We start from the raw sequence: 27,986 nt of genomic DNA, 5'->3' as shown, positions 1-27,986 counted from the left end.
GTACACTGCCTCAACTGTTCCTAGCAGCAGCGTTTTCGCTTATGGTGTGAGCTAATGGAAAGCCACGCCCATCCCACGCGCTTCCTCTGCGTGCAGGTGCTTGGGTGCTTTGCCTTGAAGCCCCGCCCACAGCTGATGCTGCCTCTCGCGAGCCGGACACTCAAACGCAATAATCAGTGATCAACCGTTTGAGACGCAAAATCAATTTGTGGATAAATAGGTCCAGCGGTATGTATAGATATTTCAAGGACACTTATTTTTGTCTTTCTACATCGCTTTTTTTGTTTTGTGTGTGTGTGTAAGCGCTGTCGCCTATATCCCTCGAAGTGGTACAGAATTAGGCTTTAGAGGACATCACGGAAGGTTACAGTATCCGACTCGAACAAGCTGTGAGATAGGCGCGAGCGATTAAATTTTAGAAAGCGCTAACAGGTTTTTTTTTTTGTTTGTTTTTTTTTGTTTTTTTAAAGCGTCATTTATTAGACTATCATGACGGATTCCGTCGTGGACGCGAAGTCGGAGGTTAAGCAGGCCAGTAAAGAATTTAAGGAGAGTGAGAATGTGGCGGAGAAGTACTCTGCGTTGACTGTGTGTAAGAAGAGCGAGGCGAGCGCAGGCGAGCTGCCCGCCGCATTCACTGCGGTCAGCACACACAAGAGCCTCAAGAAGGTAAGAGATGCTTCACCTCAAGCTGTTATTCCATAAACACTGCGTGTATTCATTCACAACACGGGGAGATGGCTGCAAGGGTCAGGGGAGATTCTCTGAAACAGCAGCTAAACCCGGAACATTCACGTTAATCCTAGACAAGTTACCTACAGTCACTGCAACTCAGCTACTCTAGTGCTTATTTATTTATTTAAATCGCATTGATTGTATGCTACCATCAAGGTTTAGTCCTAATAATTAATCACAGCAGAAGTGTAAACCAGCAAACATTTCATCTTACAATATCAGGTTCGTTGAATGGGATAGATTTGAGTTTAAATGACAGCACTTTTTTTGTTTACATTACTGCCAAGTGAGTATCATTTACATACATGTATATGTCATACAATTCATGGAATTGTGTCATGTTATTCCAGTTTGATTCCTTATTAAAGATGCCTTACCCAAAATACCTTCCCAAGAAGTGATTGCGGAAATAATGCTCCTTTACTTCATAGACTGTGGGATTGTGATGCAAATCATGTGGCTGGGTTTACCAGCAAGGGCGCTGGTGTTTGTGCACTTCTAGCCTATTAGGACGTTTCCTTTTTCTTTTTTAAAACACCTGTACACTTACAGGTATAGTCTGAAAGACAAGTTGGAGAAAAAAAATAAATAAAAAAAATGACTTCCTTAAAGTGAAAAGTCTGGTTAAGAAATTGAACTGTAATATATAAGTTAGTAGACTAAAGTGGTTAATATGTAAAGCGTTAGTGATGGCTTACGACATTTCTGTTGACTGCATTCACTAGTCTGATAATAAACTCCCTGTGTAACCTGTAGGAGACTTTGTAGATATAGAATGTAAAATATTAGATGTTGCCACTGTATGATTGATTGAGGAGTATCACAGCTGTGTGTGTGTGTGTGTGTGTGTGTGTGTGTGTGTGTGTGTTTGTGTAAAATCTCAAAAAATTTGAATATTGTGGAAAAGTTCCATAATTTAATTAAAAAAGTGGAACTTTCATATATTATAAATTCATTACACATAAAGTGAAATATTTCAAGCCTTTTTGTTTTAATCGTAATGATTACGGCTTACAGCTCATCAATTAGCTCAGAAACCAATAATCCAATATTATTAGAATATCTCCAAAATATTAGAATAAAGAATTTATAGTACAGAAATGTCGACCTGAGAAGAGCTCTAATCAGACAATTAACTCAAACACCTGCAGTGTTTCCTGAGCCTTTAATCTCTCAGTCCGGTTCAGTACACAACCACAATCATGAGGAAGATGAAAGTAAATTTTGAATTTCATTTGGAAATCAAGGTCCCAGAGTCTGGAGGAAGAGTGGAGAGGTACAGAATTCAAGTTGCTTGAAGTCCAGTGTGAAGTTTCCACAGTCAGTGATGATTTGGGGTGCCATGTCATCTGCTGGTGTTGGTCCACTGTGTTTTCTTAAGTCGAGAGTCAATGCAGCATCTACCAGGAGATTTTAGAGCACATCATACTTCCATCTGCTGACAAGCTTTATGGAGATGCTGACTTCCTTTTCCAGCAGGACTTGGTACCTGGCCACAGTGCCAAAACTACTAGTAACTGGTTTGCTGACCATGGTATTACTGAGCTTGATTGGCCAGCCAACTCGCCTGACCTGAACCCCATAGAGAATCTATGAGAGACACCAGACCCAACAATACAGACGAGCTGAAGGCCTCTATCAAAACAACCTGGGCTTCCATAACACCTCAGCAGTGCCACAGGCTGATTGCCTCCATACCACGCCGCACTGATGCAGTAATTTCTGCAAAAGGAGCCCTGACCAAGTATTGAGTGCATAAATTAACAGACTTTTCAGAAGGACAAAATTTCTGTATTATAAATTCTTTATTCTGATATTTTGAGATCATCAAGATTAAAACAAAAAAGGCTTGAAACATTTCACTTTATTTGTAATGAATTCAGAATATATGAAAGTTCCACATTTTGAATTAAATTACGGGACAAAAATAACTTTTTACACGATATTCAAATTTTTTGAGGTGTGTGTGTATAACAATAAAAAAAAAATTGTGGCTGAATGAGCACAAATCCACAGCCACGGTCAAATCTAGTGGAAAGCCTTCCCAGAAGAATAGATCTTATTATAACTGCAAACAGAGGACCAAATCTGGAATGTGATGTTCAAAAAGCACATATGGGTATGATGGTTAGGGAACACAAACCTTTTGGCCATACAGTGTATTTTTCTTTATAAAAGTGTATATTGTTAGATAGATGCATATATATATATATATATATATATATATATATATATATATATATATATATATATATATATATATATATATACACACACACACACACACACACACACACACACACACACACATGCAGTCCTCTCTGAACTATTGGAACAGCAAGGCCAATTCAGTTGTTTTTGCTGTAGACTAAAGACATTTGGGTTTGAGATCAAAAGATGAATATGAGAAAAGAGCTTATAATTTCAGCTTTTATATCCTGGTATTTATATGTAGACGTGTGAAACGACATAGACCATTGCACATTTTGTATCAGACCACCCAATTTTAGGCGAGCAAAAATATTGGAGCATGTGTTTCTTGTTACCCAGGTGTGTCCTGTTAGATTGCTTGTTTAAGCGATAAATAGTTCTGAACATCTACTCTTGGTTTTAGCCTTCAGTTTCACTTGGGAAGACTGCATTTGTTGTTAAAAAGGATAAGCCAACATGAAGATCAGAGAGTTGTCTACGAGAGAAAAACAAGCCATTTTGAAGCTGAGGAACGAGGGGAAAATCAATCATAGGAACTGCACAAACATTGGGCATAGCAATACAACAATTTGTAATGTCCTCAAAAAGAAAGAAAACACTGATGTACTGAGCAACAGATACCAAATGGGTCGGCCAAGGAAAACAACAGCTGATGACAGGAACATTGTGAGAGGTGTGAAGAAACACCCAAAAACAACAGTCCTTGACATCACCAACAGCATCCACAGGGCGGGACTGAAGGTATCACAAAGCCCAGTTCAGAGAAGACTTTGAGAGCAGATGTATAGAAGCCATACACAAGATGCAAGAGGCTCACTAATCTTTATTGATGATGTAACTCATGATGGTAGCAGTAGAATGAATTCAGAAGTTTACAGGAACATTGTGTGTGCCAATTTACAGAGAAATGCATCCAAATTAATCGAGAGGAACTTCATCATGCATCAAGACAATGATCCAAAACACACTGGCAACACAACAAAGGATTAATCAGGGGGGACAAGTGGAGTATTTTAGACTGGCCAAGTCAATCACCAGACCTAAACCCAGTTGAGCATGCATGGGAGAAACCCCCTGAAACAAACATCAACTGAAAGAGGCTGCAGTAAAAAAGCCTGGAAAAGAAATCCTAAACTCTCGTCCTATATCATCTTTTGATCTGAACCTTTAGTCTTTCGTGTATAGCACAAAAAATGAACTGGCCTTGCTGTTCCAATAGTTTTGAAAGGGACTGTTCATACACACAGTAGAAAAATTATTACCCTGCAGACATCTAATGATTCTTATTACAGTGTGCGAATTTATGCAACAAGTCCCCAGAAGGTTGTGTGTGTACTGTATGTGTGTTCACAAGCATCCGTGTGTCTGCGTGGGCAAATCAGCTCCACGTTTCAGCCCACTCGCTTCTCAGCTGATTATACAACAGATCCAACAGCAGATTCCTGCTGCTCTTCAACATTACGTTCAGTGCCACATGCTTGTAGACTGAGTGGATTTATGTAAATTGAATTAAAGATGTTACCAACATGTACTTGTGACCGTTTATTACAAATAATGGCTCTGCATTAATGAAGGAATAAATCATTACTTTTGCAAAGCACTTCTTCTAGACACCCAAATCCCCTTTAGTCCTGCCTAAACCACTACCTTCTGAATTACCTAATGAATTGTAATGGTGAATTTGGGGCTTGACTTTTGCCTTTGTAATGTTTTTGCATATTCATTGTGTGTTTGTATTTAAAATAGAACTAAATAACTACCATGTCATATACTGTAGAAGAGCCAGGTTTTTTCATTTCCATCCCTCTGAATAACCAGCACTAATTTACAACAGGTCTATCAAATAACATTGAATCCAAGACTCCCTAAACCTTCAGGCAAAAATCTTCTCCAATCACTGTTCTGAAAATTACAGGGGCCTAAACAAAACATGCACTGTTTCCTTTCTAAGCATTAGGGCTATTCTCTTTCATTACAGGAATTGTGGGAGATCATTTCTGTCTCAGTATAAGCAGTATTGTTGTGATTTGGATGACTTGAACTTCAACAAGGGTGCAGTTTTGGTCACACACACACACACACACACACACACACACACACACACACACATTGAGAGTGCAGAATTGGACTGAGAAATATGACACACGGATTCTCAGGCTGGAGTTGGAATGAAGCCACAGTCCAGCTCTACCTACTGAGATCTCATCGCTGACCTTGTTTTCTCCTTCTCCTCACTGTTTTATTTTTTTTCTCAGTTCAGATATTCAGATATTTTTACTGACACCAAAAACTGTGTCTTGTACAACTAGACCTACTCATCTTCGAGATATTAGATTTGATTTAACTTGTCCATTTCTTACAAAGCTAATATGTAATGTTTTCTAGGGTTATTGAGTGTATTATTTGATAACAATAAAACACATTTCCTAAAAAATATTTTAACAGTAAATAAACGTCTTTTTTTAGTCTGTGGACTATATATGGGAAGCAATGAATCTGTATTGAATAGACCTATTATCTTTGGGGCGTTAGTTTTCCAACTTGCAAGCTTTCTTTGAAATCTGAGGTTTCCTGAGCTATTACTGTTCTTTTACATGATATGTAGTCATTTGAGATGGTTTAGAGTCAGTCTCGTTGCATTAATTCATGGAATGCCAGAAATGCTGAACACAGATGAGAAGTCAAATATTGTGCAGGTGTAATAGGAAGGATGTAGATGGCATATTTAACAGGGACAGTCCAGTTATTATGCTTTTTCTAGACATAGTTGGAAACACTACTTGGCAGGCAGAGTGAGAGACAATCCATATTCATAAATCTGAAAACAAAAATAGTGATCAGCAGAAAGGCTCAGGGATGGCGTCAGATACTGAGGTAAGCTAATATCGTCGGCATAGAACTTGGGGCTGAAAAAGTCCCACAGAGGTTAGAACAAGGTCTGGCAGACGTTCAGATACTGAAATAAATATGTGTAATTCTCTGTGGGCATGGTAGGTGGAGCACCAAGAGTCACAGGTTAAATTGGGGCCAAAAAATAAGGTCAGTGAAGCAAGCCAGTGGCTCAGGGAATTCACATGCCAGCAAATCAACGAAGCAGGCCTGTGGGTTAACGCATCTCGCACTCTTGTTAGTCGGGATCCACCATCACTGCTGAAGGGGATAAAATCAGTTTTATGCCATGGAAATTATGGCATGAAGAGCAGAAGCTGGTATAAAAGGGACCACCTCGAGTTCGGCCTACAACCAGCCAAACTCTCTATATCTGAGCTGTAAAGATGGAATCAGTCACCAAAGAGAGTGTTACCCAACTCCAAAGAGCCATTTGTGGGTTCTTCACTCTCTCAACATACCTTTCCTATTAGTGACTGTAGTTATTGAGTAATTCATTACTGAATAATATGTTTTAAGATGAATAACTGAGTAATAAGATTGCAAGGACAGGAAACAATGACCAAATAGGAAAAGTGCAAACCCAAAGGGACCGATGGGATACAAAGTGTAGGAAGCCAACACTGTTAGTATTAAGGTGGATGGAAGGTTTCTATTTTTTCTTTTTTCTTTTTTTCATTTTTTTTCCTTCCCCACAAAAATACCACTGAAACGTATAACTTTTGAATTACAATCGTAATATAATGTCTTAGAACAAGTGTAATTTACAATTAGTGCTAGAATAAATATTTTTATTGTTATAAATATTTTATTCTACAGTGTACATAAGCTCTTAAGCCCTGTGGTTGACTGGGGTGACATCTGGGGTGAATTCTCCTGCTTTGTGTCCAGTGTCTCCAGGATTGTCTCCAGCTCTAACCAGGATAAAATATTTACTGAAGATGAGTGAATGATAAACCTCCAATCACTCATTAACTGCGTTCTTCTGGTCAGGGTCGCAATGGTTCTGGAAATGATCCCTTTAACACTGGGTGCAAGGCCAGAGATTTCACCTTGTAAAATCTGAAAATTGTATGCGACGCCATTGACACCTAGAGGCAATTTCGCATTTGCCAAACCGCCTACCTGCATGTTTTTATACAGTGGGGTTAAACTGGAGAACCCACAGGAAACCCACTAAAATGCTACACACTGTACGCACACCACCCATGCAATATATGCATATACTTGTATGCACTGAGATTAAATACAGGGGATACAAGGCAATACAGGGACTCCCTAGCACCAGGGTGAACTAAGTAGCAGAATTGTGCAAAGCTTTGCTAATTACATAAGATTCTAAACCATTTTAAGTCAAGTCAAGTGGCTTTTATTGTCATTTCAACCATATACAGCTGGTACACAGTGAAGCGAAACAACGTTCCTCCAGTATCGTGGCGCTACATAAACCAACACACTAACCACATGAGACGACACAGAACTAAATAAGACCTACACATTAGTGCACGTGCAAACAACACAAGACCGTACAGTAGCTGCTAAACAGGACACTGGGCAGAGTAAGTGACAGTGTAGCGCTGACCAGTACGCAGATCTAGTGAGAACGTGTCAGATATAGCACGTAGTGCAAAAAGATTTTTTGTGCTCTCAATTTTCTGATTTGCTTATGACCTTTCTTAGCTGTTTGCATTGTCTGTTTTGTTTAGTTCGTTTGACTTTTGTTTACCGTATGTCCACTTTGACTATTTTAGCTCATGTCTGTTCACTGTTTGCTTGATCTATTGCCTGCCTATGGTTTTGAGAATTGCCTAGTGCATTTGGCTTGTTTGCCTTGCTTGTTTTTAATGAGCCGAGCCTGTCTGAATCTGTCTGATTGCCATTCATGTCAGTTTAATTCCGTTGCCTTTTGCTTAGATGGATTTTAAGAAGCAGCAGAGCCTGAAAGCCTGAGGGAAGATGTGTTTATAGTCTCCGAGGTTTTAATGCCCCTGATGCTGTATCACCTTTTGCAGTCGGTGGCATTAAAAATTAAATGCCATGTAGGCCATGATGTGAATGGTCTATGCAAATAACTAGATTAGTCTGCTTTATTAGAAGTTGTGTTTTCTACCTTCACTCATACAGAGCCTACACAACACAACATGTTTTTGGTTGCCACATGAAGATTTGTGTATTTCATAATTATGTCACTTGTTTTGATATATTTTGTAAACGATTATGGTGTCTACACTGAATGTCCAAGGCATAGGATTATGTGAAATGGCTGAAGGCCAGGACAGTATCAGGTATTAACAGGGTCACTATAACTAGTGACATTGGCTCTCTGCTAGCTGTCTGTCTTTACACCATGCAGCCTGGGAAATTGAAATGAGACTACAGTGAGTCTGGCCTGATTTTTTAAGAAATCGTGTTGTCTGTCTGTGTGTGTGTGTGTGTGCGTGTGTGACCCAAATAAAATGCTTTGTAAGCAGCGAGGTTTATTTGCTCCCGATTCCTTTTTTATTAGTTGCTTGGCAGGAGAGCCTCGAGGTTTAATATATCTAAGGCAGTCAACTGCCACAAACTGACATACCCAGAATTTGCATAGTGGAAGTGGACCAGAGTAAAACCACAGTGGGTGATTGTGAGATTGTGTTTTTGTGTGTGTGGGGGGGGGGGGGGGGGGGTGCTGAGGTGGCAGGTGATTCACGAGTGGTATATACTTACCCCTCACTTCCCAAAGATACTTTTTTGCAACGAGGATCATTGCCCATCCTCAGGAACCTCCCCCTGTGGGAATATTGTATTTATATACAATGGTAACACTATACAAGTGTCAGTACAGGGATTAAACCTAGTGGCAGGGAACATGGATGACTCTGACCATACACAGGTATGTGGTGTTATCTCTACAAAAAGCAAAGATATTTCTAGTCATTTAGGAATGAGGCGTTTAGAGTGTCGTAATTAATTATTAGGCACTCTGATCCCATTACTTGATTAGACTTTGAATAAGGCCGGGCTCATCGAATCAGCTGAGCCTAATTAGATTTTCAGTTTCCTTAAAATGAGATTTTCCTCTTCAGCTGAGTTTTACAGTTCCTCAATCAGGATGATTTGAGGCAGATTTTAATTAACACACAGTAATAGTGCATTTGTCACAGGCCTCTAACTTGTCAAATACCAATATTGTCATAAGCTGCTGTTTTATGCTAAACTTTAATAATGAAGCTAACAGAATTCCCTAAATCAACAACATTTTTAAAATTTGATTTCGTTGATGTGTGGTTTTTAAAATAATAAATGAAATAAAAAAAAGAGCACTGGAACATCAGACCTTTACCTGAAGGGATCGATTTTATTATTATTTTTAATTAGGAAATATTAAGCTGCATGTTGTGTCAATTTTGCATGTCAAGTTCTGCAGTTTTGACTCACAACACCTTTAGTTTTCTCTTGTTTTTAGACTAACGCCTTAATCATACATGGAATTCAAATATTTCCACGTTACTGGAAGTTTACAGTTACAGGGATTTTAGTCTATTTTCATTTCTTCCTCCTCCCTACTCTGTAAAAATCTAAGAAAGGGAAGCCAAACATTTATCTCTATTTAGTCATGTCTCCTAGATTTACATCTCTCAGAATGATTCAGAAGGCTTTAGTTTCAACCCCTTGTCCGCACATTTCTTTGAATCGGACCGGTCACCACAGTCTTATGTGGGACTCTCTACAATTTGTTTTTAGTAGAGATACCACATTAGATTAGATAAGGACTGCTCATTTAGGAAAACCACACACATTCATATCTAGTTTCAGCAAGTCATGTTAAGGTCAGAGAACTCTAACATGAAGTGTTATATGAAATACTGAAAGGGTTGTGTTAATGCTGGTTACTGTAAATGTGGTTGACGATGTGGTTAATGTCATAACTTCCCTTTGATTTCTTTTTTTTTTTTCTTTCATGATCAACATTATGGACACATGCCCATGATCTCAAGACATAATGTCTCAATCTCAAGTGATAGCTGCTTGTACATTTATCCTTGTTGTAATCTAGGTCATCAGCTAAAGCCTTTCTTTCTCTTATCTCATCTATTTTTTATCTGTATTTTATTAAGCAAGCATTCATTTATGACTCCATAACAGCTTGGACATTCAGTCATTCATCCGATCATGTATTACTTCTTTGTCAGTAACCACTTTATCCTGGTCAGGGTTACAGTAGCATTGTAGTAGTAGAACTCAGCAAAACTCAGCAGATGTGTAACTCAGCAGAGAGAGTAACCCGAGCTCAGGATCGAACCTAGGACCCTGATCACTTTTTAACCTGGTAAGAAATAGATTCCCTCGTTCCCTGATAGATTTTGGTGTATAAAATCTATTTCTATAAAATGAACAGAGTGACAAAAAGCACTACGTTTACAGAGTACATATAGCAAAACAGCTAACAAAGCAAAGGAAATAAGTGTGGAAAATGTGTCGGATGTCACAGCATCTCTGGATATATTCCTGCAAGATCCAGTTCCTTTTGATTGTGTGAGACTAGGTAATGACCACTAATGACTTAATATATAAATAAATGTAAACGAATAAAACTTTTATGATTATAACTAAACAAGGTGGTTTTTCTTCTACTTTATGCACTGAGATTTTTCACAGTAGTATTGTCACTTTCTTGTGTAGCTTGGATACCAGTGAATGTTCAACACTGAACAGTGGACTTTATGATCCCCATCCACATGTAGAGAAGGAATTCAGGAGGTACTAGTCTTTTATCCTTAGTCATTATGAAACCTGGGTTAATTCCAAAATCATGGACCATGCCAAACGTATACCATGTGTTGGTATACACTTGTATGTTTGCAGTAGGCTTGCATGGTTAGATCAGAAGGCTTTCAGTTTTGCTTTTTGGTCTGGTTCCTAAGGCCGTAGGTCCTTTAGCTAAGACATTTGTGTCAGATGTGACCTCCCATTCAGCCTGTTGAACACCATCCTCAAGAGTGGAAGAACCATTAACCATTGAACAAGGTTAAATCAGGATTCTGAACTGGAGTCTATTTGTAGTTTGTTTCCAGGATTGTCATACTCCATACACTCATGGTCATCAGGTGTCATTATCAAGGAATTGGAAACAGTTGCTTTTTAAGTGTATGATGCTAGGTTCCCCATCTGCTTGCAGTTACTTGTGAAACTCTGTTCATCTGCATGAGGACATTTCACAACTAGCTTTTCACAGATCTTTACTCAGTCCACTGTTCTTGAGTCAATTACATTTGAGACCAATTTGCATGTTTGAGTTGGGGTGGGTAGTTCATGGACAGGTATACTTATGCTTGCAGCCTTCTTTGCTGAAGAGGTATGGACTCAAGGGCTTTCTGCACCTTTATCAGGCTCCTGCATTTTCTCAAGGGTGATGGCAAAACTTTTCATGTGTGGTGGCAATTGCAAATAAACATATTGCTTAAACTTTAATTGCCTTTTATCCGCTTAGTATCCCTGTTGCTTTAAGCTGCCACTTGCTTTAGATGCTGTCATTCTGAATCAGCAGCTTCCCGGAGCTTTTGGATTGGGTAGAGTGATGCGTAGTGTGTTTGCATAGCTCTGAGTTCTGAGAGATGAATCAATTTTGTTTCAGTTGTGGACATGACTTAGTCAGGAGCATCGCATCTCTCATCTTAGCATCTCAAAGATCTGCTTTAGCTGTTGTGTTAATTCTGTTGTTTCTATCTATATAGACATCTGTTCACTTCTCTTTCAAATTGCAAGACTTCCTCAATGTGAGCTTACTTTTTCTTATCTTGAAGTTTCATGTCCTCTTCTAAGATTGCTAATAATGTCTGACTTTTGCTTGCTAGAGCTGTAGATGAAGCATTTTTGTTCACTATGTCCAGTTGCTCTCTGACTTTGGCTATAAAATTCAAAGCAAAATTTCACAATAATTCTCATAGCAGTAAGAAACCTGCAAAAAAGCAGAGCTTAACTCTGGGATTGATTGATTGTGATAGCACTTTCACATGGAGTGAGTAACATGCAAAAATTTGTTAATACACAAGCCAAAGCAACAGCAGATACCAGCAACTAGCAGTGACCCCAGTTATATACAGAGAGATGTACCAAAATGCTAGCAAAGTGCTATCTTAAATTATAGCAGCAATTGCGTTGGTTGGGTTTTGGATCTCATTTCTTTGGACCTGAGATCTTGAATCATCTTCTCTTCAGTTGCTTGAAAATGTTCTTGAGTTTAGTCTTGTCCTTGGTTGGCTTGCCAATTGTTAGATTTTGGTGTATAAAGTCTACTTCTATATAAATAAACTGACTGAAAAAGGGGCAGATGGGTACCAGTAGCCCAGTGAAGTATAAACATCTATAGCAAAACATCTAGCAAAGTAAAGCAGCAAGAAATAACCCAGGCACATATTTATACAAGATGGATCTATATGCATCAGTTCTAACACATAGCATACACTTTCAAACAATTATAGGAACTGAAGCGACTCGCGCAAGCAACCCTATAATACCCATATTTAGCACTTTTGCCTCATAACAGTACGCATTAAATTATGAGTCATTACAGTACATGGAACAGGTGGCAGGATTTAAGGGTGATGTTTTCCCCACTGTATACTAAACTATACCTAGTAGTTCATTTAGTTGCTGGCAGTGAATAACTCTAGCTGTGGTACTTTCTGAATAATGACCCTTTTGTCACTTGTTAATAGGATCATTTGACCACTGATTAACTCTACATTGCTTTTTGACCCTGCAGCAGATTCAGTTCGCCAATCAAGAGGATAAACAGGAGTTCAGCAAGTTCCCCACTAAGACGGGCCGCCGCTCACTGTCCCGCTCCATCTCCCAGTCCTCCACTGACAGCTACAGCTCTGGTCTAAACACAATCTCATCCCTTACTACAAAATGACTGCCACTGAATTAAATAGAACAGTGTTTCCCAATCCAGAGTCCATACACTGTGTATAATTTGCTCTATCCAAGCATAGTTATACCCGATTAAGAGCAGTGGTAGTTCTGTTTATGTGTAGTGATGAAAGATATGACATCAAAACCCAGAACTAGAGAGAACCACAATTGGGGCCTTATTGCTCCAAGGGTACCTTTTAATGCTTACCCTGTGCTCTGATTTCAGCTTCCATCCAGTTTCTATCCAGTTGGCACCTGCTTATCTGTAGTGTTATTTGTTTCTTTCCAAGTTCAGATCTTTAGAAAGACCTGATCAAAATAAAGGTATGTTTGATTAAATGAATTACTTTGTTCAGGTGGTTTTTTTTATTATTTATTATTACCTCCAAAGCCTGGATAGAGCAAAATCATGGACAGTTAAGGTCTCCATGACAACTGGATTGAGAACAGTGACATAGCTATGTAAAATATAAAGGTACAGTACTGTGCAAAAGTCTTAGGCACCCTATTTAAAAAAAATTTTTGTACAAACTTTTTTTTCAGATTTTTATTTTATTACTTCTACATTATTGAGTCAATACAAAAAAAAAAAACATTTTAGATTTCAAAACATTATATTTCCAGCACAAAATGAAATGTTATATAAAAATGTTTGTATGTCAGTAAAGAATGCAGCATATTATATAAGAAACCACTTTTGAGACAAAAAAAAACATAAGGAAGGCTGCTGTGTTTTGCTGCAAAAATTAGAAGCAAGCCAAAGTCTCCAGATGAACTGTTGCTGGTTCTGCAAGATGCTCAGTAAAACATACCAGTTAATTTCCTTATAAAACTGTACAAACCACCCGAGTCTACTCCATTTTTTTTTTAAATCAATGGGTCATCACACCAAATATTGAGTTTGTTTAATTCATTACTGTTAAATGTGTCTGTATTAATAAAAAATACTTTTATTAATGTAGAGCAGTAAATTTCATTATTTCTGAAGGTATCTTTGCTCTACAGCATTTCTTTGCATGTGTCTAAGACTTTTTTCACAGTAACTTAAATCTTTATGCTTGGATTATATATGTAAGATATTTTTCAAGCATCAGTGAAGTTATTTTGAATGTTAATGAATGTTAAAGCATTCACTGGTAGACCATGGCTTAATTAGAAAATAAGTAATTTCAGAGACTAACAACAATACATTTGCTAAAAGGGTTTAATAGAATTTCATATATATACTGTATGAATTGGGTATTAAAAATCCTTACAAAGCTGATGCTTGAACTTATTTCTGATAGTCTTTACATGTTAACATCTATCTATCGAAAAAAATATACTGCTAGGACTACTCACTAGGACATTCTGTCCCTGTGTGCTGATCCCATAGCTGCCTCGTACACAGACAGCTCAGACGATGAGACATCTCCTCGAGAGAAGCCTCAGGTCAACTCCAAAGGTAGCAGTGACTTCTGTGTCAAGAACATTAAACAGGCCGAGTTTGGCCGAAGGGAGATCGAGATTGCAGAACAAGGTGAGACTGTCTCTTGTATCCCACTTAGTCCTAAAGGTCCTTTAAAAAGTTCACTGCATATGCAATACACATACTGTAGTGTTTAGAGCACGATGTTGTAACTGTATTCATATTTTCATTGTTAATAGCTTCTGAATACCTACTAATCAGTGTTTAATTTCTTAAATTGTAAGGATAAATTGTTGTCATTGTCTGATTATAATACTTAAAGGTGGATATTAATGTCATGTTTCACTTCTGTTTCTGCAATATACATAGCATCAGTGCTAATACCACAGTAATTGTGAGAAAAATACAGTTTGGTTTTGAAAAAGCTGAGAAATTTGTATTGTTCTTCTAATTATAGTGCAGAAAGTGCTCTCCAGTGACCTACCAGGACTGGTTAACAGCTGCTCATGGCAGCAGTATTCAGCTGTGGTTATTGTTTAGCTCGCTGTCTCCATACATATGTTTAGAACATGCATTTCTCTTATGAAAGCTTCAATAAGAAACACTTTTATGTATATTGTACACTTCAAAGCTTTATTTAATGCAAAAATCCCATTTTAGCCATTAACCCCTGTGCCCAGTCTGTGTCCAGGACATTATTTAGTGCGTGATTTGCAGTCTGATCCTCTGGTTCATCATTAAACCCATTGGTCTATCTCATTTTCCTCAGATATGTCTGCTCTCATCTCATTGAGAAAGAGGGCTCAAGGAGAGAAGCCTCTTGCTGGGGCCAAAGTGGTCGGCTGCACTCACATCACCGCACAGACTGCAGTATGTTCCAGTTTGCTACTAGTACCCACTTTCCGTTTAATACGCTTCTTCATTCAAAAATTGAAAAGAGCTAGTTTATTTGCATTGTTGAGGAAGCTACTTTGCAACTGTAGCTTGTCACAGTGCAAACTGCTAATGCTTTAAATTGGCTTTACACTGTGATTTTCAACATGATTTTCCTGTCAAAAAGAGACAAAAATCACATCTTGTAAAAGAATTATTTGGTTCTATGTGCATCAGCAACTGATTTAGTGCCATTGTGACCAAAGTGTGACTGAGTGCTGCTACAACGCTTTCTGACAAAATGTGGTAATGGATGGAAAAATGTCCTTATTCCCTCAAACTATGTTTTCAGCGCAAGCCTGGCTCAAGCTGATTGATGACATAAGCAGATGTAGTCATTTTCTTTAATCACAGGTCTACCATGATTGCATAATCTAACATGGAGAACACGTTATCGCATGGTTTGTTATAGAATTCAACCAAGTTTTATTGGGATCACCTCATACTGCGTGTCAAGTAATCCTAAAATTGTGAAAATTCCACTGTCTTAAGCCAGCTCAAAGTACCTAAGCTGTTACCAAACTACCATTTTGATGAGGTAGCTATACAACACGCTGCTGTAATATTTTCCTTTAATTCTGCAGCTAATTTATTGCGCAAAATAAAATGTACATGCTTTGCACAGTGTACCCCATAACAAAGAGAGTTTGTTTTCTATTTTTAAATCACGCTTAGTAAGTAGCAGCTAACATCAATTAACAGTCATCAAAAACAGTTTTGGGATACATCTAGCTGGCTAGTTTTGCTGATATACAATGAAAAAAGTAGCTTGTTATTAGAAAAGTGGCATACTTTTGAAGCTAGTAGCATCACTACTCCCAGCTACACTATTTATTTCATTAGACCCCAGTTTACAGGGATGGATATATGGATGGACATGTGTTTCCTAATCCTAATGAGCTTTTTTGTTAGTATCCTTTGTAAAATCTTTCCTGTGATTTGTTCAGGTCCTGATTGAGACGTTGGTGGCTCTGGGTGCTCAGTGTCGTTGGGCTGCATGTAACATCTACTCAACTCAGAATGAGGTGGCTGCTGCCTTGGCAGAAATAGGTAAGGCTAACTTTATACTGCAGAACCAACAGTACAGAATTTTGTGTTTTCCTTGATTTCAGCTAACCATCAAGCCCTGCAGAGTTGTCTTGCATGCACTAGAGCAAAGTAAACATTCAACTCTACAGTGCTTTGGCCCGACTTCAGCAGAGTTTGAGCACCACTGCACTAAAGCCTTTAAGTCTACTATGCCCATACATACATTTAAGCATCTATGGAATGCATGCGATATCCTGAGCTATGTGGATTGGTACTTAGAGTTATTTTTTTTGTTTTTTTTAAACATACAGCATACAGTATGCTTTTATAATAATCAAGTTGTTGTGTATCTAGATTTATATGTATGAGTAAGCCTGTTTAAATAGTGTGCCTTCTTTTAATAGGAGTGGCTGTTTTTGCTTGGAAAGGAGAGTCTGAGGATGATTTCTGGTGGTGCATTGATCGCTGTGTCAACACAGAAGGCTGGCAGGCAAACATGGTATACAGTTCTCTTGCATTGACCTGTCAGGAAATTTCATCTTAATGTGCTGAATGCTTTATATTGAGCTTCAAAGACGTCAAGGACGTAGGAGTTGATAACTTTCTTGATATTATTCAGAGTCCATTGATGGCACCCAGTGATAGGGATAGTTTTTTTTTTTTTGATCTTCCACCACTGAATGCTGTCGTTTGACTGATTGCATGAATTGGTGTTGTTCTGACAGATCTTGGATGATGGTGGTGACCTCACACACTGGGTATATAAAAAGTACCCCAGTGTGTTTAAGAAGATACAAGGAATTGTGGAGGAGAGCGTCACTGGAGTTCATAGGTGAACAGTTGCTCAATGGCAAAATTTGTGGCAGCCTGGGAAAACTCTTCACATTGTAAAGTTTGACATTTACAGAACTATACATTATATCGTTTTCTGAACTGAAGTAAGATCCTCTTTTCCATGTCTCTCAATCACAAGTTGCGATAATATATTCATTATTATTTGATTTGGTCCATTTATGTTTTCAGACTCTACCAACTCTCTAAAGCCGGAAAACTGTGTGTCCCTGCCATGAATGTCAACGACTCTGTCACCAAGCAGAAGTTTGACAACCTTTACTGCTGCAGGGAGTCCATCTTGGATGGGTGAGGCTTTTGGATGCTAATATGCTGGTTTTACCTAATGCTAAATTTACCAGTATCTGGTACCAGTACCAGTATTTGCAGTGTTGACTAACTTCCCACAAATTAAAGCCAATTAAATTCCTTAGATAGTGATCTCAAAGTATTAGTAGTCAGAGACCACTTTATCTATAAATAAAATTCTATGAACCCCCTCATTACAGATTTATTTGATGAAATATTCAAATATAAGTCTCATTATTCAAATGTATAAAATAATATTCTAGCTATTTATTGGAGCCACCGAGCTGTTTGTTTCTGAACTTTACTCTGACAGAACATATGATATCCAAGTGACCTCTTAAATAAGCTTGTGATTTCTACCACTATAACACAATTAAAAAAAAATAAAAATCATGCATCCCTTGACCAAGCTTCATGGCCCCAGGGAGTCCCCAGACCCCAATTTGTGAACCACGGCACTATATTCTTACCCACAGTACCCCCCAAATCCGATGTGAAACCAATGCATACTATTTCTACACTAAGTGCCTCAACGCGTAGTGGTTTATTTCAGCTCAAAATGTACATTGTTGGGTTTTGTTTAACATCCACTGACGCCAAATGTCGCTTTTAATACAAGTTGTTAGATAATTTGTAACATTCAAATTGTTTATCTAACTGGGGTCATGCAGATTATGTGTTTCCAAAGTGCTCACTGGTCAGTGTTGTCAGAAATCAGTCTGATGCCTCCTTTACTGCTGCCTCCTATACGGTGATCTATATACAGTATAAATGTCTTATATAGTAACTACTAAATTGTGAGGGAGTGACTTTGTGCACAGCATCAGTGTGTCATTACTTCCTTAACTGTCACACTGCTGTGTCTCTGCACTGACCGTTATCTGTCTTTTCTCCATTTTCAGTCTTAAGAGAACCACAGATGTCATGTTTGGAGGGAAGCAGGTAGTGGTTTGTGGCTATGGAGAGGTAAGTCAACACCAGCTCATGTTAAGAGGGGTCGCAAAAGCACTTCCTGTCTTGAACCTTGTATACAGTATCTGATTGTCACATTTGCAATGTATGAGTATACAATATTTTTTGTATGTAGGTGGGCAAGGGTTGCTGCTCTGCTCTGAAAGCTTTGGGAGCCATTGTGTGTGTAACAGAGATCGACCCGATCTGTGCCCTCCAGGCCTGGTGAGATACACACGTTTTTTTTTGTTTTTTTTTTGTTTTTTTCCTTTGACAATTAGGATTATTTTCATTTCTATGTTGGCTTAATCAACTCCTGCCTAAAGTACATGCAAATGAACAGTTTATCATATATAGTAAAAAAAACAACAACAATGTTAACCTGTCAATTGTGGCATAAAAATGGGAACCAGGAACAAAAGGCTTTGCTTTCATCGCTCTCTTAGCAGCTGCAGTAGTGTTTAATTTGCATAAGCGAAGACTCTTAACAATGCAATAGGTACAGTTATCTAGATTATAGGAGTGCATCATGGATAAAAATATGAACTCATAACTTACAGGGAAGCCAAAGTGCTCTGATACACCAGAAGGTAAAGGTTTGGGGTAATCTTCTAGTTCCTGCATTTCTGCCGAACACAGCTGTTGCTGTTTTTCTTGAGCTACTATGGTAGTACACTAGCGTGCTAGTGTATTCGCTTGTTTCTTTAAAGCCTCGTCTACCAAATTGATACAAAATGCCATATCGTTACCTTCCTTCCCTGTTAAATGGCAGGTTTTTGTGATGTAAAAAATTAAACCAAGCTAATTCGTGTAAGGTTTTTTTCACTTTTAATGATGTATAGCAACCAACAACATTCAAGTGAATAGCAAACAGAAAGGTTTTAGGGAAAAAAAAAGAAAGTACATGGCACATTAGATGTATCATGGAACACCGGGAAAACCATCATCAACAAGTGCAAAAAATGGAGCACCACAGTGGCTAGGGTGGCTAGAAGGAAGACCACTCATGCACTCTCGCACTCACTCACTTACTGACACAGAAATGGCATCTAAATTTTTCTAAAGCATCTAATCAAACCATGTGCAAAAATGTTACGTTCTGATGGGACCAAGGTAGATCCTCTGGGCATAATCCTTAAAGATATGTTTGGTGCATAAGCATATTTGGTTTGTAACCAAAAGAACACCATACCCATAGTGAAGCATGGTGATGGCAGATTGATGCTATGGGGCTGCCTTTCTTCTAAAACCTGCAGCCGTCTGTTTGACAGCTGAAGATAAATTTTCGCTTGTACATGATCTTGCCTGTTGCTAAATGTATTATTTTAACATATGTGCTATCTTGTATCTGTTAGATAAGACATAAAGGCAAATATCTATCTAACATGATGTTACCCTGCAGCATGGACGGCTTTAAGGTTGTCAAGCTGAATGAAGTTGTGCGTCAAATGGACATGGTGATCACGTGCACAGGTAGTTAACAGCTTGTGTGTTTTTCCATGTTGTTCCACTGCAACATCCAGTGCTGTCCTCTCTTGTGATTTGCACCTTTAATCAGAGCTCAATCATAGCACCCGATGTTGTTGTTTCCAGCCTTTTAAGAGTGCTTGCTGACTGCAGTGTTTGTTTGAACTGTCTAGGGAAAACTAGTGTTTGCACTCAGTGTCATGAGATGTGAAAGGTGAAGACCTTCACTCCATTTGGACCGGGAGAGTATTTGCATCAAATGTATAGGCTGCATGAGAAAGGAAGCCCTTTATATTCATTGTTCATATTCATTCAAGTGGAAGTGCCTCCATGTATGAGCTGTTCAGCAAATCTTAATCTTCATAATGTCCTCATTCACAACTCCATACATTTATATACTAATGACCTCTTTTAAGGGACCAATGTGATTTAAATAAAAATGTTGCTATTTGACAGATTTCCACTGATTTAGTCACCTTTCTGTTGACAGCTCCATGAAGTGCCATTTCTGCACCTAGTGTTCAAAAATGGGAACTGCAACAATGGAAAGTGCTGATAGATGCCCACTGGGGCATTAATTATGCTGCCCCATGCTCTGGGGGAGGAGCAGCAGACAGACAGCTAATGATAGGGTTGCCAGGGTTGCAGTTTTTAAGCCAGATTGGGCAAGTTTAGGAATACTCCTAACCACTGGGGTCTTGGCGATGAGAACAGCACCTTTTGTACTGAAAAACAAACTGCAAAACTGTGTGCTGGATGACTATATGCTGTTTACTACATATTATGGGGTTACTTTAAAAATACAGTAGATAATAGCCTATTACCTAAGTCAACTGTGATAGCCTCTCAACTTAATTTTGTTTGAGGCTAGCTTGTTCTTAATGGCGTCCTGCCATCCTCAAAGTTATGGTCACAAGCCTCTGCTGCTAATATCTGCACATAAGGGATGTACAATATTGTTTCCACAGTCAAGTTCATGAAGGGTGATTACATTCGTTTTTGCAGGGAATAAAAATGTGGTAACCCGAGAGCAGCTGGATCGTATGAAGAACGGCTGCATTGTGTGTAATATGGGTCACTCTAACACAGAGATTGATGTGGTGAGTTAAATAGAAGCCGTTATATTGCATTACGCACCTATACTCTTCTGTATGTCTTTTTGTAAATTTTTATACCGGATATAAAAGCAGAGCCACCCCATGCCATATTGTTGTTTGCCTGACTAATTCAGCAAGGCTATTCCTAAGTTAAGCCTTTTGTTCATAATGTGTGGGTGAAATATGCATCAAGAGCTAAGCAAGTGTGAGTATGTGAGACTAAAGGACTTTTAAGTCAACAGTCTGAAAGCCTCTTATCTGGCTACTACTCTGTTCAATGTTATAATAAGATGTGTATGTGTGCTTGTGTGTAAATACTTCTACATCCACATTTTTGTTTTGGGCTTTAATGTGTTCTACATAAAGTATATCAAATGCAACCCCAATTCCGAGAAAGTTGGGACAGTATGGGAAATGCTAAAAAAAACAAAACACAAAAAGAGTCATTAGAAAATCCAATTCACCCTGTACTATAATGAAAACACATTATTAACACATTTATTTGATGTTTTACTTTTTTTTTAAAAATATACACTCATTTCAAATCTGATGACTGCAATACACTCCAAAAAAGTTGGGACAGTTGACTGTGTAACAACACCGTTTCTTTTAATAACACTTATTAAGCATTTAGGCGCTGAAGACACCAGTTGGTTAAGTTTAGCAAGCGGAATTTCCCACATTCATCCATTGTGCATTTCTTCATGCTGCACAACTGTACAGGACCTTCACTGCCTTATTTTGCGCTTCATAATGTGCCACACATTCTCAATTGGAGACAGGTCAGGACTGCAGACAGGCCATGCTAGCACCTGCACATTCTGCTTACGCAACCATGCGCTTGTAATCCGGGCAGAATGTGGTTTGGCGTTGTCCTGCTCTGAATGGCAGCAAAATGTGTACATATCTTTTTGCATTAATGGTGTCCTCACAGATGTGCGTTACCCATGCCATGGGCACTGACACACCCCCATACCATGACAGAGGCTGGCTTTTGGACCTGACGCTGATAATAGCTTGGATTGTCCATTTCCTCTTTGGCCCAGATAACACGACGGCTGTTTTGTCCAAAAACTATTTCAAATGTTGACTTGTCGGACCACACAGCACGATTCCACTGTGCTACTGTCCATCTCAGATGAGACCAAGACCAGAGAAGTCTGCGGTGCTTCTGGACAGTGTTGATGTATGGGTTCTGCTTTGCACAGTAAAGACTTAACTTGCATCTGTGGATGCAGCGGCGAATTGTGTTGACTGACAAAGGTTTACCAAAGTATTCCCAAGCCCATGTCAAGATATCAATTACAGACTCATGACGGTTTTTAAGACCGTGCCAGAGATTTGACCAGATTCCTTGAATCTTTTAATTATATTGTGCACTGTAGCAGGTGAAATGCCCAAAATCCTACCGATTTTGTCTTTGGGGAATGTTGTTCTCAAAGTGTTGGATTATTATCTGATGCATCTGTTGGTAGATTGCCAAGCCTCAACACATCCTTGCCTTTTTTTGAGGGTCCTTATATACTATGATTAGATGATTGCCTCACCTGTTTCACATCACCTTCTTATTTCAACTTGTCACATCGCTGTTAGTCCTAAATTGCCCCTGTCCCGATTTTTTGGAATGTGTCGCATGCATCAATTTCAAAACAAACGTTTACCTTCAAAAAAAAAAACAACTATGCAGTTGATTAGGTAAAACATCAAATACCTAGTCTTTATAAATTTTTTGTTTAAATACAAGTCAAAGTACATTTACAAATCACTCCTCTTTGTTTTTATTAGCATTTTCCATTCTGTCCCAACTTTTTCGGAATTGGGGTTGTACAGTAGTTGCTAATGTGTGAGTATTTGTGTGTTGGATGTGACCTGCTGTGTTGTATGCTATTACATCTTAGTGGGAACCAAACTTCTGGGTACATTTGGCAGGTCTCCATCAGGAGAACTGCTTTTGCTTTAAAAAAAAAACAAAAACTAATTAAGAACTAAAAAAATTATTTCCTTTTGGTTACAGAGGTTAATGTTAGGGTTACATATAGGTGTAGACATAGCATTAAATAGTTATGTGAATGGAAGGTCCTCACAAGGGTAGTAAGACAAAGGTGTGTGTGTGTGTGTGTGTGTGTGTGCGCATGCATGTTCTCTTTAGGCAAGTCTCAGGACCCCGGAGTTGACGTGGGAGAGAGTGCGCTCTCAGGTGGACCATGTGATCTGGCCTGATGGGAAAAGGGTCATCCTGCTGGCAGAAGTGCTTCATCATTTCTCTTTTATCTTTCAGTAATGTACCAGAAATGTCATGAAATGAAGGAAATGGCTCATTATATTCTGTTTTCAGGGGCGCCTTCTGAACTTGAGCTGCTCCACTGTGCCCTCATTTGTGCTTTCCATCACAGCCACAACACAGGTTTCATACAGACTTCTTTTTATTGAGTTGTAGTAACAACATAAAAGCAATTAAAAGACCGACACAGCATTTTTATATATCTGTGTGTTTTAGGCCCTCGCACTAATAGAGCTGTACAACGCACCAGAGGGCCGCTACAGACAGGATGTTTACCTGCTGCCCAAAAAGATGGGTAAAGCCAGCACTACTGGGCAAGTTATAATAAAAAACATAAAAACTGTGAACAAATATGAAATTATGAAGTATGTGTCCGTGTGTGTTTCAGATGAATATGTGGCTAGTTTGCATTTGCCCAACTTTGACGCTCACCTTACGGAACTGTCAGATGAACAGGCCAAGTATATGGGCCTTAATAAGAATGGACCTTTTAAACCAAACTACTACAGGTAACAGCATTCATCTCAGCAATACTGTTAAGTACCACATACTTAGTGCTGTTTAGTTTTTTAGTAGAATAACTAGTTTAAACATTTAATGGAAAGCAGTAAGAGAAAAACATGTATTTGTCTCCCTCTACCGTTTTTAAAAAGATGTTTAACATGCTTAACCATTAATGATTCTTTTTTGGCTAAGTAAGAAATGGTTTTTGTTATGTTTTGTTTCATAGTAGTGTTTCACGTTACCACTTTTGACTAGTGCCCTGGACTCAGTTTTGAATTTTTTGCAGGGAGAATTAATGTATACTTCTTTCTCAACTTTTATTGTCAAGTTCTTTAATCAGACCAGAGATGTTACACATAATGAACATTATGTGAATACCATCTGTGAAAACTCTCTGGCTCTTGGCTGTAGTTTCTGGTCTGATGAGCAACCTTCAGATAAATAATTTGCATAGATGCATGTGCTTGGATGCAGCCATCCACAACAGAGGATCTGCTACAGAGGCTGAGATGGTTCATGTTTAGAAAAGTAAAGTAGCCGAATTCCAGTCGTGTCCACCCCCCCACCCACCCACCCCATGATTATCATATAACGTACGTACTATATATAGTAATATAGTACTCTGATAAGTCCAGAACTGAAATACTGGGTGAGCATCCAGACTACAACCTGTCAGTTGGCTACACCTGACCTATAACGTTTACAATTAGTCTTTAGTCATATAAGAGGAAAAAGGTCAAAGTTGGATAAATCATATACAGCACCAAAGTACAACAGAGGAATAATAATAATAATGTGTTTACATTTTCAGATATTAGTTTCTATGAGTCACAAAGACCTTCATCAGGAATGAAGACACCTGCATTATTCAACGAGCCAAGAGATTTATTTTCTATTTACTGTCCATTTCTAGAAGAAGAACTTGATTTTAAGTGAATGTTCTTATAGTGTCCTTAAACACCAAATAATCGATTGTCATACATATAATCTATACCTATAATTATACTCTTCTAGCACTTAATTAGAAAACTTATTCTGTATGGATTTGTTATGTTTAAATCATATTATAAGAGGACCATATAATTTAAATTGTGGGTGGTGGTGAAGATTTTTGGGGAGCATGTTTTGGGAAATAATCCTATTTTTAACTTTATTGTCATTTCAGTGCTTTTATTATGTGTTGTATGACTTCTCTTTATGCTAATGGAAAACCAAAAACAGTCCATACACTGAATTATGAACCCATCATTTATCTCATAATTATGAACCATTTACCTGGAAAAAAAAATCTGGATCAAGTCATCTTTAGGTGTAGGATTTTTTATGTTTATTTATTTATTTTTTAAATATACTCGCTTTTAAAGCACTTCATCTAATTTATTTTAATATGCAAAAAATTGACAGTCCCCCCCCCACCAGAATAATATTTTATAAAAACATTACATGAGAGTTCTGCAGAATGATTTCAGGCCTACTTTGTCTTTGCTATATATGCTGTGGTATGTATATTACTCCCAAGGGCTAGAGTGCTCAGATACTATATATTAGTTATACACACTGGGAGTATCACTACAATATGTAGCCTGTATGACATTAATACAGCTTCCTCCATCTTTTTAAATAATATTTGATGGCCTTTGACAAACTTTTACTCCTTTTTTTTCCTAATTATATTAGCTTAGTATGAGTTGTGTGTGTGTATATATACAGGTGCATCTGAAAAAAATTTGAATATCATGGAAAAGTTCAATTTTTCCGTAATTTTATTCAAAAAGTGGAACTTTCATATATTCTAGATTCAGTACATATAAAGGGAAATATTTCAAGCCTTTATTTTTGTTTTAATCTTGATGATTATGGCGTACAGCTCATGCAAATCAAAAATCCAGTATCTCAAGATATTAGAATAAAGAATTTATAATACAGAAATGTCAACTTCTGAAGAGCTCTAATCAGATAATTAACTCAATCACCTGCAAAGGTATTTAAAGAGCCTTTAATCTCTCAGTCCGGTTCAGTACACAACCACAATCATGAGGAAGATGAAAGTAAATTTTGCATTTCATTTGGAAGTCAAGGTCCCAGAGTCTGGAGGAAGAGTGGAGAGGTACAGAATCCAAGTTGCTTGAAGTACAGTGTGAAGTTTCCACAGTCAGTGATGATTTGGGGTGCCATGTCATCTGCTAGTGTTGGTCCACTGTGTTTTCTCAAGTCGAGAGTCAATGCATCATCTACCAGGAGATTTTAGAGCACATCATACTTCCATCTGCTGACAAGCTTTATGGAGATGCTGATTTCCTTTTCCAGCAGGACTTGCACCTGCCCACAGTGCCAAAACTACTAGTAACTGGTTTGCTGACCATGGTATTACTGTGCTTGATTGGCCAGCCACCTCGCCTAACCTGGTATTGTCAAGAGGAAACTGAGAGACGCTAGACCCAACAATACAGACGAGCTGAAGGCCGCTATCAAAGCAACCTGGGCTTCCATAACACCTCAGCAGTGCCACAGGCTGATTGCCTCCATACCACGCTGCTGCATAAATTAACATTCTTTTCAGAAGGTCGACATTTCTGTATTGTAAATTCTTTATTCTGATATTTTGAGACACTGGATTTTTTTATTTCCATGAGCTGTAAGATGTAATAATCAAGATTAACACAAAAAAGGCTTGATATATTTCACTTTATGTGTAATGAATCTAGAATATATGAAAGTTCAATTTTTGAATTAAATTACGGGAAAAAATTAACTTTTCCACGATCTTCTAATTTTTTGAGATGCACCTGTAATAGTAATAATCAATTACTATTCGTCATAAGAGTCATAATCATTTAGGCTATATTCAGAAATCAGCCAAGCAAATAATTATTTTAATATTGATTTTTAATTAAATAAAGTTTATGAAATTTTGCTAGCAGACATTTTGCAGCGTGCACACACATGCACTAATTCATATATAAAATTAACAAAACACTCTTAAACAATTATCACTGTGATTGAGTAGGCCTGCTATTTATCTACCAGTTCTTACATGTTAACATGTTTCTCATGTATTAAATAACATTCCCTGCCTTGTTTATCATTAAATGTTTGTTCTGTTCCAAATCTGAATCTGTCATTTCTGGTCTTGATTTATTTTTTCTATTTACTCTCCATTTGTAAAAGGGAAAACTTGATTTTAAGTGAACATTGTTCCTCTTCATACAAATTACACTGTTATACAATGAAAGAGTTGTATTATTTTTCACCATTTTATTTGGCATCAAAATCTGAAACGAGAGCCTATCACTAGGATACAGAAATGTCATAACAAAAAACAGCAGTGGAGTGATTGCTGTTTTGAATGTGCTGAGAATCATTAATGAGCCTACTGCAGCTGCCGTTGCTTATGGGCTCATTAAAGGCTGAAGAGGGGAGAAAAACATCCTGATCCTTATCAGGGTGGAGAAGACTTTGACCACCACATGGTCAACCATTTTGTGGAGGAAGAGAATGCAAGATCAGCCTGCAAGAGAACTTCACACTCAGGCCAGCATTGACTCGATTTATTTATTTATTTATTTTTTAATCTCCATCACTGTGGCTTTCTTGGAAGAACTAAATTCTTTTAGAGGCATCCTCTTACCAGGTAGAAGCCTTGAGAGGTGCCAAAAAAAAAAAAAAAAAAAAAAACCCAGGTTCATTATATTGTTTTGTAGGTAGCTCTAAAAGAAACCCCAAGATACAGAAACATCTGCAGGATGCCTTCAATGGCAGGAACAAGAACATCAGTCCAGATGAAGCCGTGGCCTATGGCACATGAGCAACACTTGTGAAAATGTGCAGGACTTACTGCTGTTGGATTAGCTCTGCTAATGTTGAGTATTGAGATTGCTAGGAGAGTCATGACACCCCTCAGCAAGCACAACACAACCATCCCCACCAACTTTCAGCAAGTTTGTACAACAAGGTTAAATTGTGTTGTGTATCTGATTGATGTCACTTTTGATACTAATGCTAGTGGACAAGTATACTGGCAAAGAGAAAAATATCACAATCACCAACGATAGGGGTTATTTGACCAGAGAAGCAACGGAGAGAATAGTGCAGATTCATAAAGATGCATGGGAAGTTTATTAATCAGTTGGAGAACAATCAGCTGAGCACCACTGGAAGGAATTTGAAAGTGTAGTTAATCCCCTAATCTCAAACGTGCCCCAGAACAGAGTGCCTGCTATGGGAAGTTGTGGAGCTCAGGTACAGTGTGAAACATAGGGTCCTACAATTGAAAAATTGATTGAGATGATGGAAACTGTCTGTGTGGAGTTTCTGTGCATACTCTCCCTGTCTTTGCATGGGTGTCCTCCAGGTTCTCTGGTTTTCTCACACTGTCTAAAAAACATGCAGATATGTTTCTTGGTGTTATGCTAAATTGCCTCAAGGTGTGAATGAGTGTGTGAAT

The 27,986-nt window shown here is 38.2% G+C and overlaps 1 protein-coding gene across 4 annotated transcripts; it reads left to right on the top strand.

The window, feature by feature from the left end:
* The first annotated feature begins 126 nt into the window (after window positions 1-126).
* ahcyl1 (adenosylhomocysteinase-like 1) lies at window positions 127-26,656 on the top strand. 4 transcript variants are annotated; one of them, XM_017467729.3, is made up of 18 exons: window positions 127-228; window positions 471-669; window positions 12,581-12,698; window positions 14,108-14,251; window positions 14,910-15,010; window positions 16,021-16,123; window positions 16,507-16,601; window positions 16,828-16,934; window positions 17,126-17,242; window positions 18,145-18,208; window positions 18,330-18,418; window positions 19,596-19,666; window positions 20,666-20,760; window positions 22,907-23,005; window positions 23,093-23,161; window positions 23,255-23,333; window positions 23,427-23,547; window positions 24,354-26,656. In XM_017467729.3, exons 2-18 carry the CDS (start codon window positions 490-492, stop codon window positions 24,358-24,360), a joined length of 1,659 nt encoding a protein of 552 aa, XP_017323218.1. In that variant the 5' UTR covers window positions 127-228; window positions 471-489; the 3' UTR covers window positions 24,361-26,656. The 4 variants fall into 4 exon arrangements, with proteins under 4 accessions (XP_017323218.1, XP_017323219.1, XP_017323217.1 ...); XM_017467728.3 differs by having other exon boundaries at window positions 165-669; XM_017467731.3 differs by lacking the exons at window positions 127-228; window positions 471-669 and adding an exon at window positions 8,607-8,707.
* The last annotated feature ends 1,330 nt before the right edge of the window (window positions 26,657-27,986 follow it).

Source organism: Ictalurus punctatus, chromosome 5 (assembly GCF_001660625.3).
Source record: "Ictalurus punctatus breed USDA103 chromosome 5, Coco_2.0, whole genome shotgun sequence".
Lineage (NCBI taxonomy): Eukaryota > Metazoa > Chordata > Actinopteri > Siluriformes > Ictaluridae > Ictalurus > Ictalurus punctatus.
This window is presented reverse-complemented; position numbering and strand designations above follow the sequence as displayed.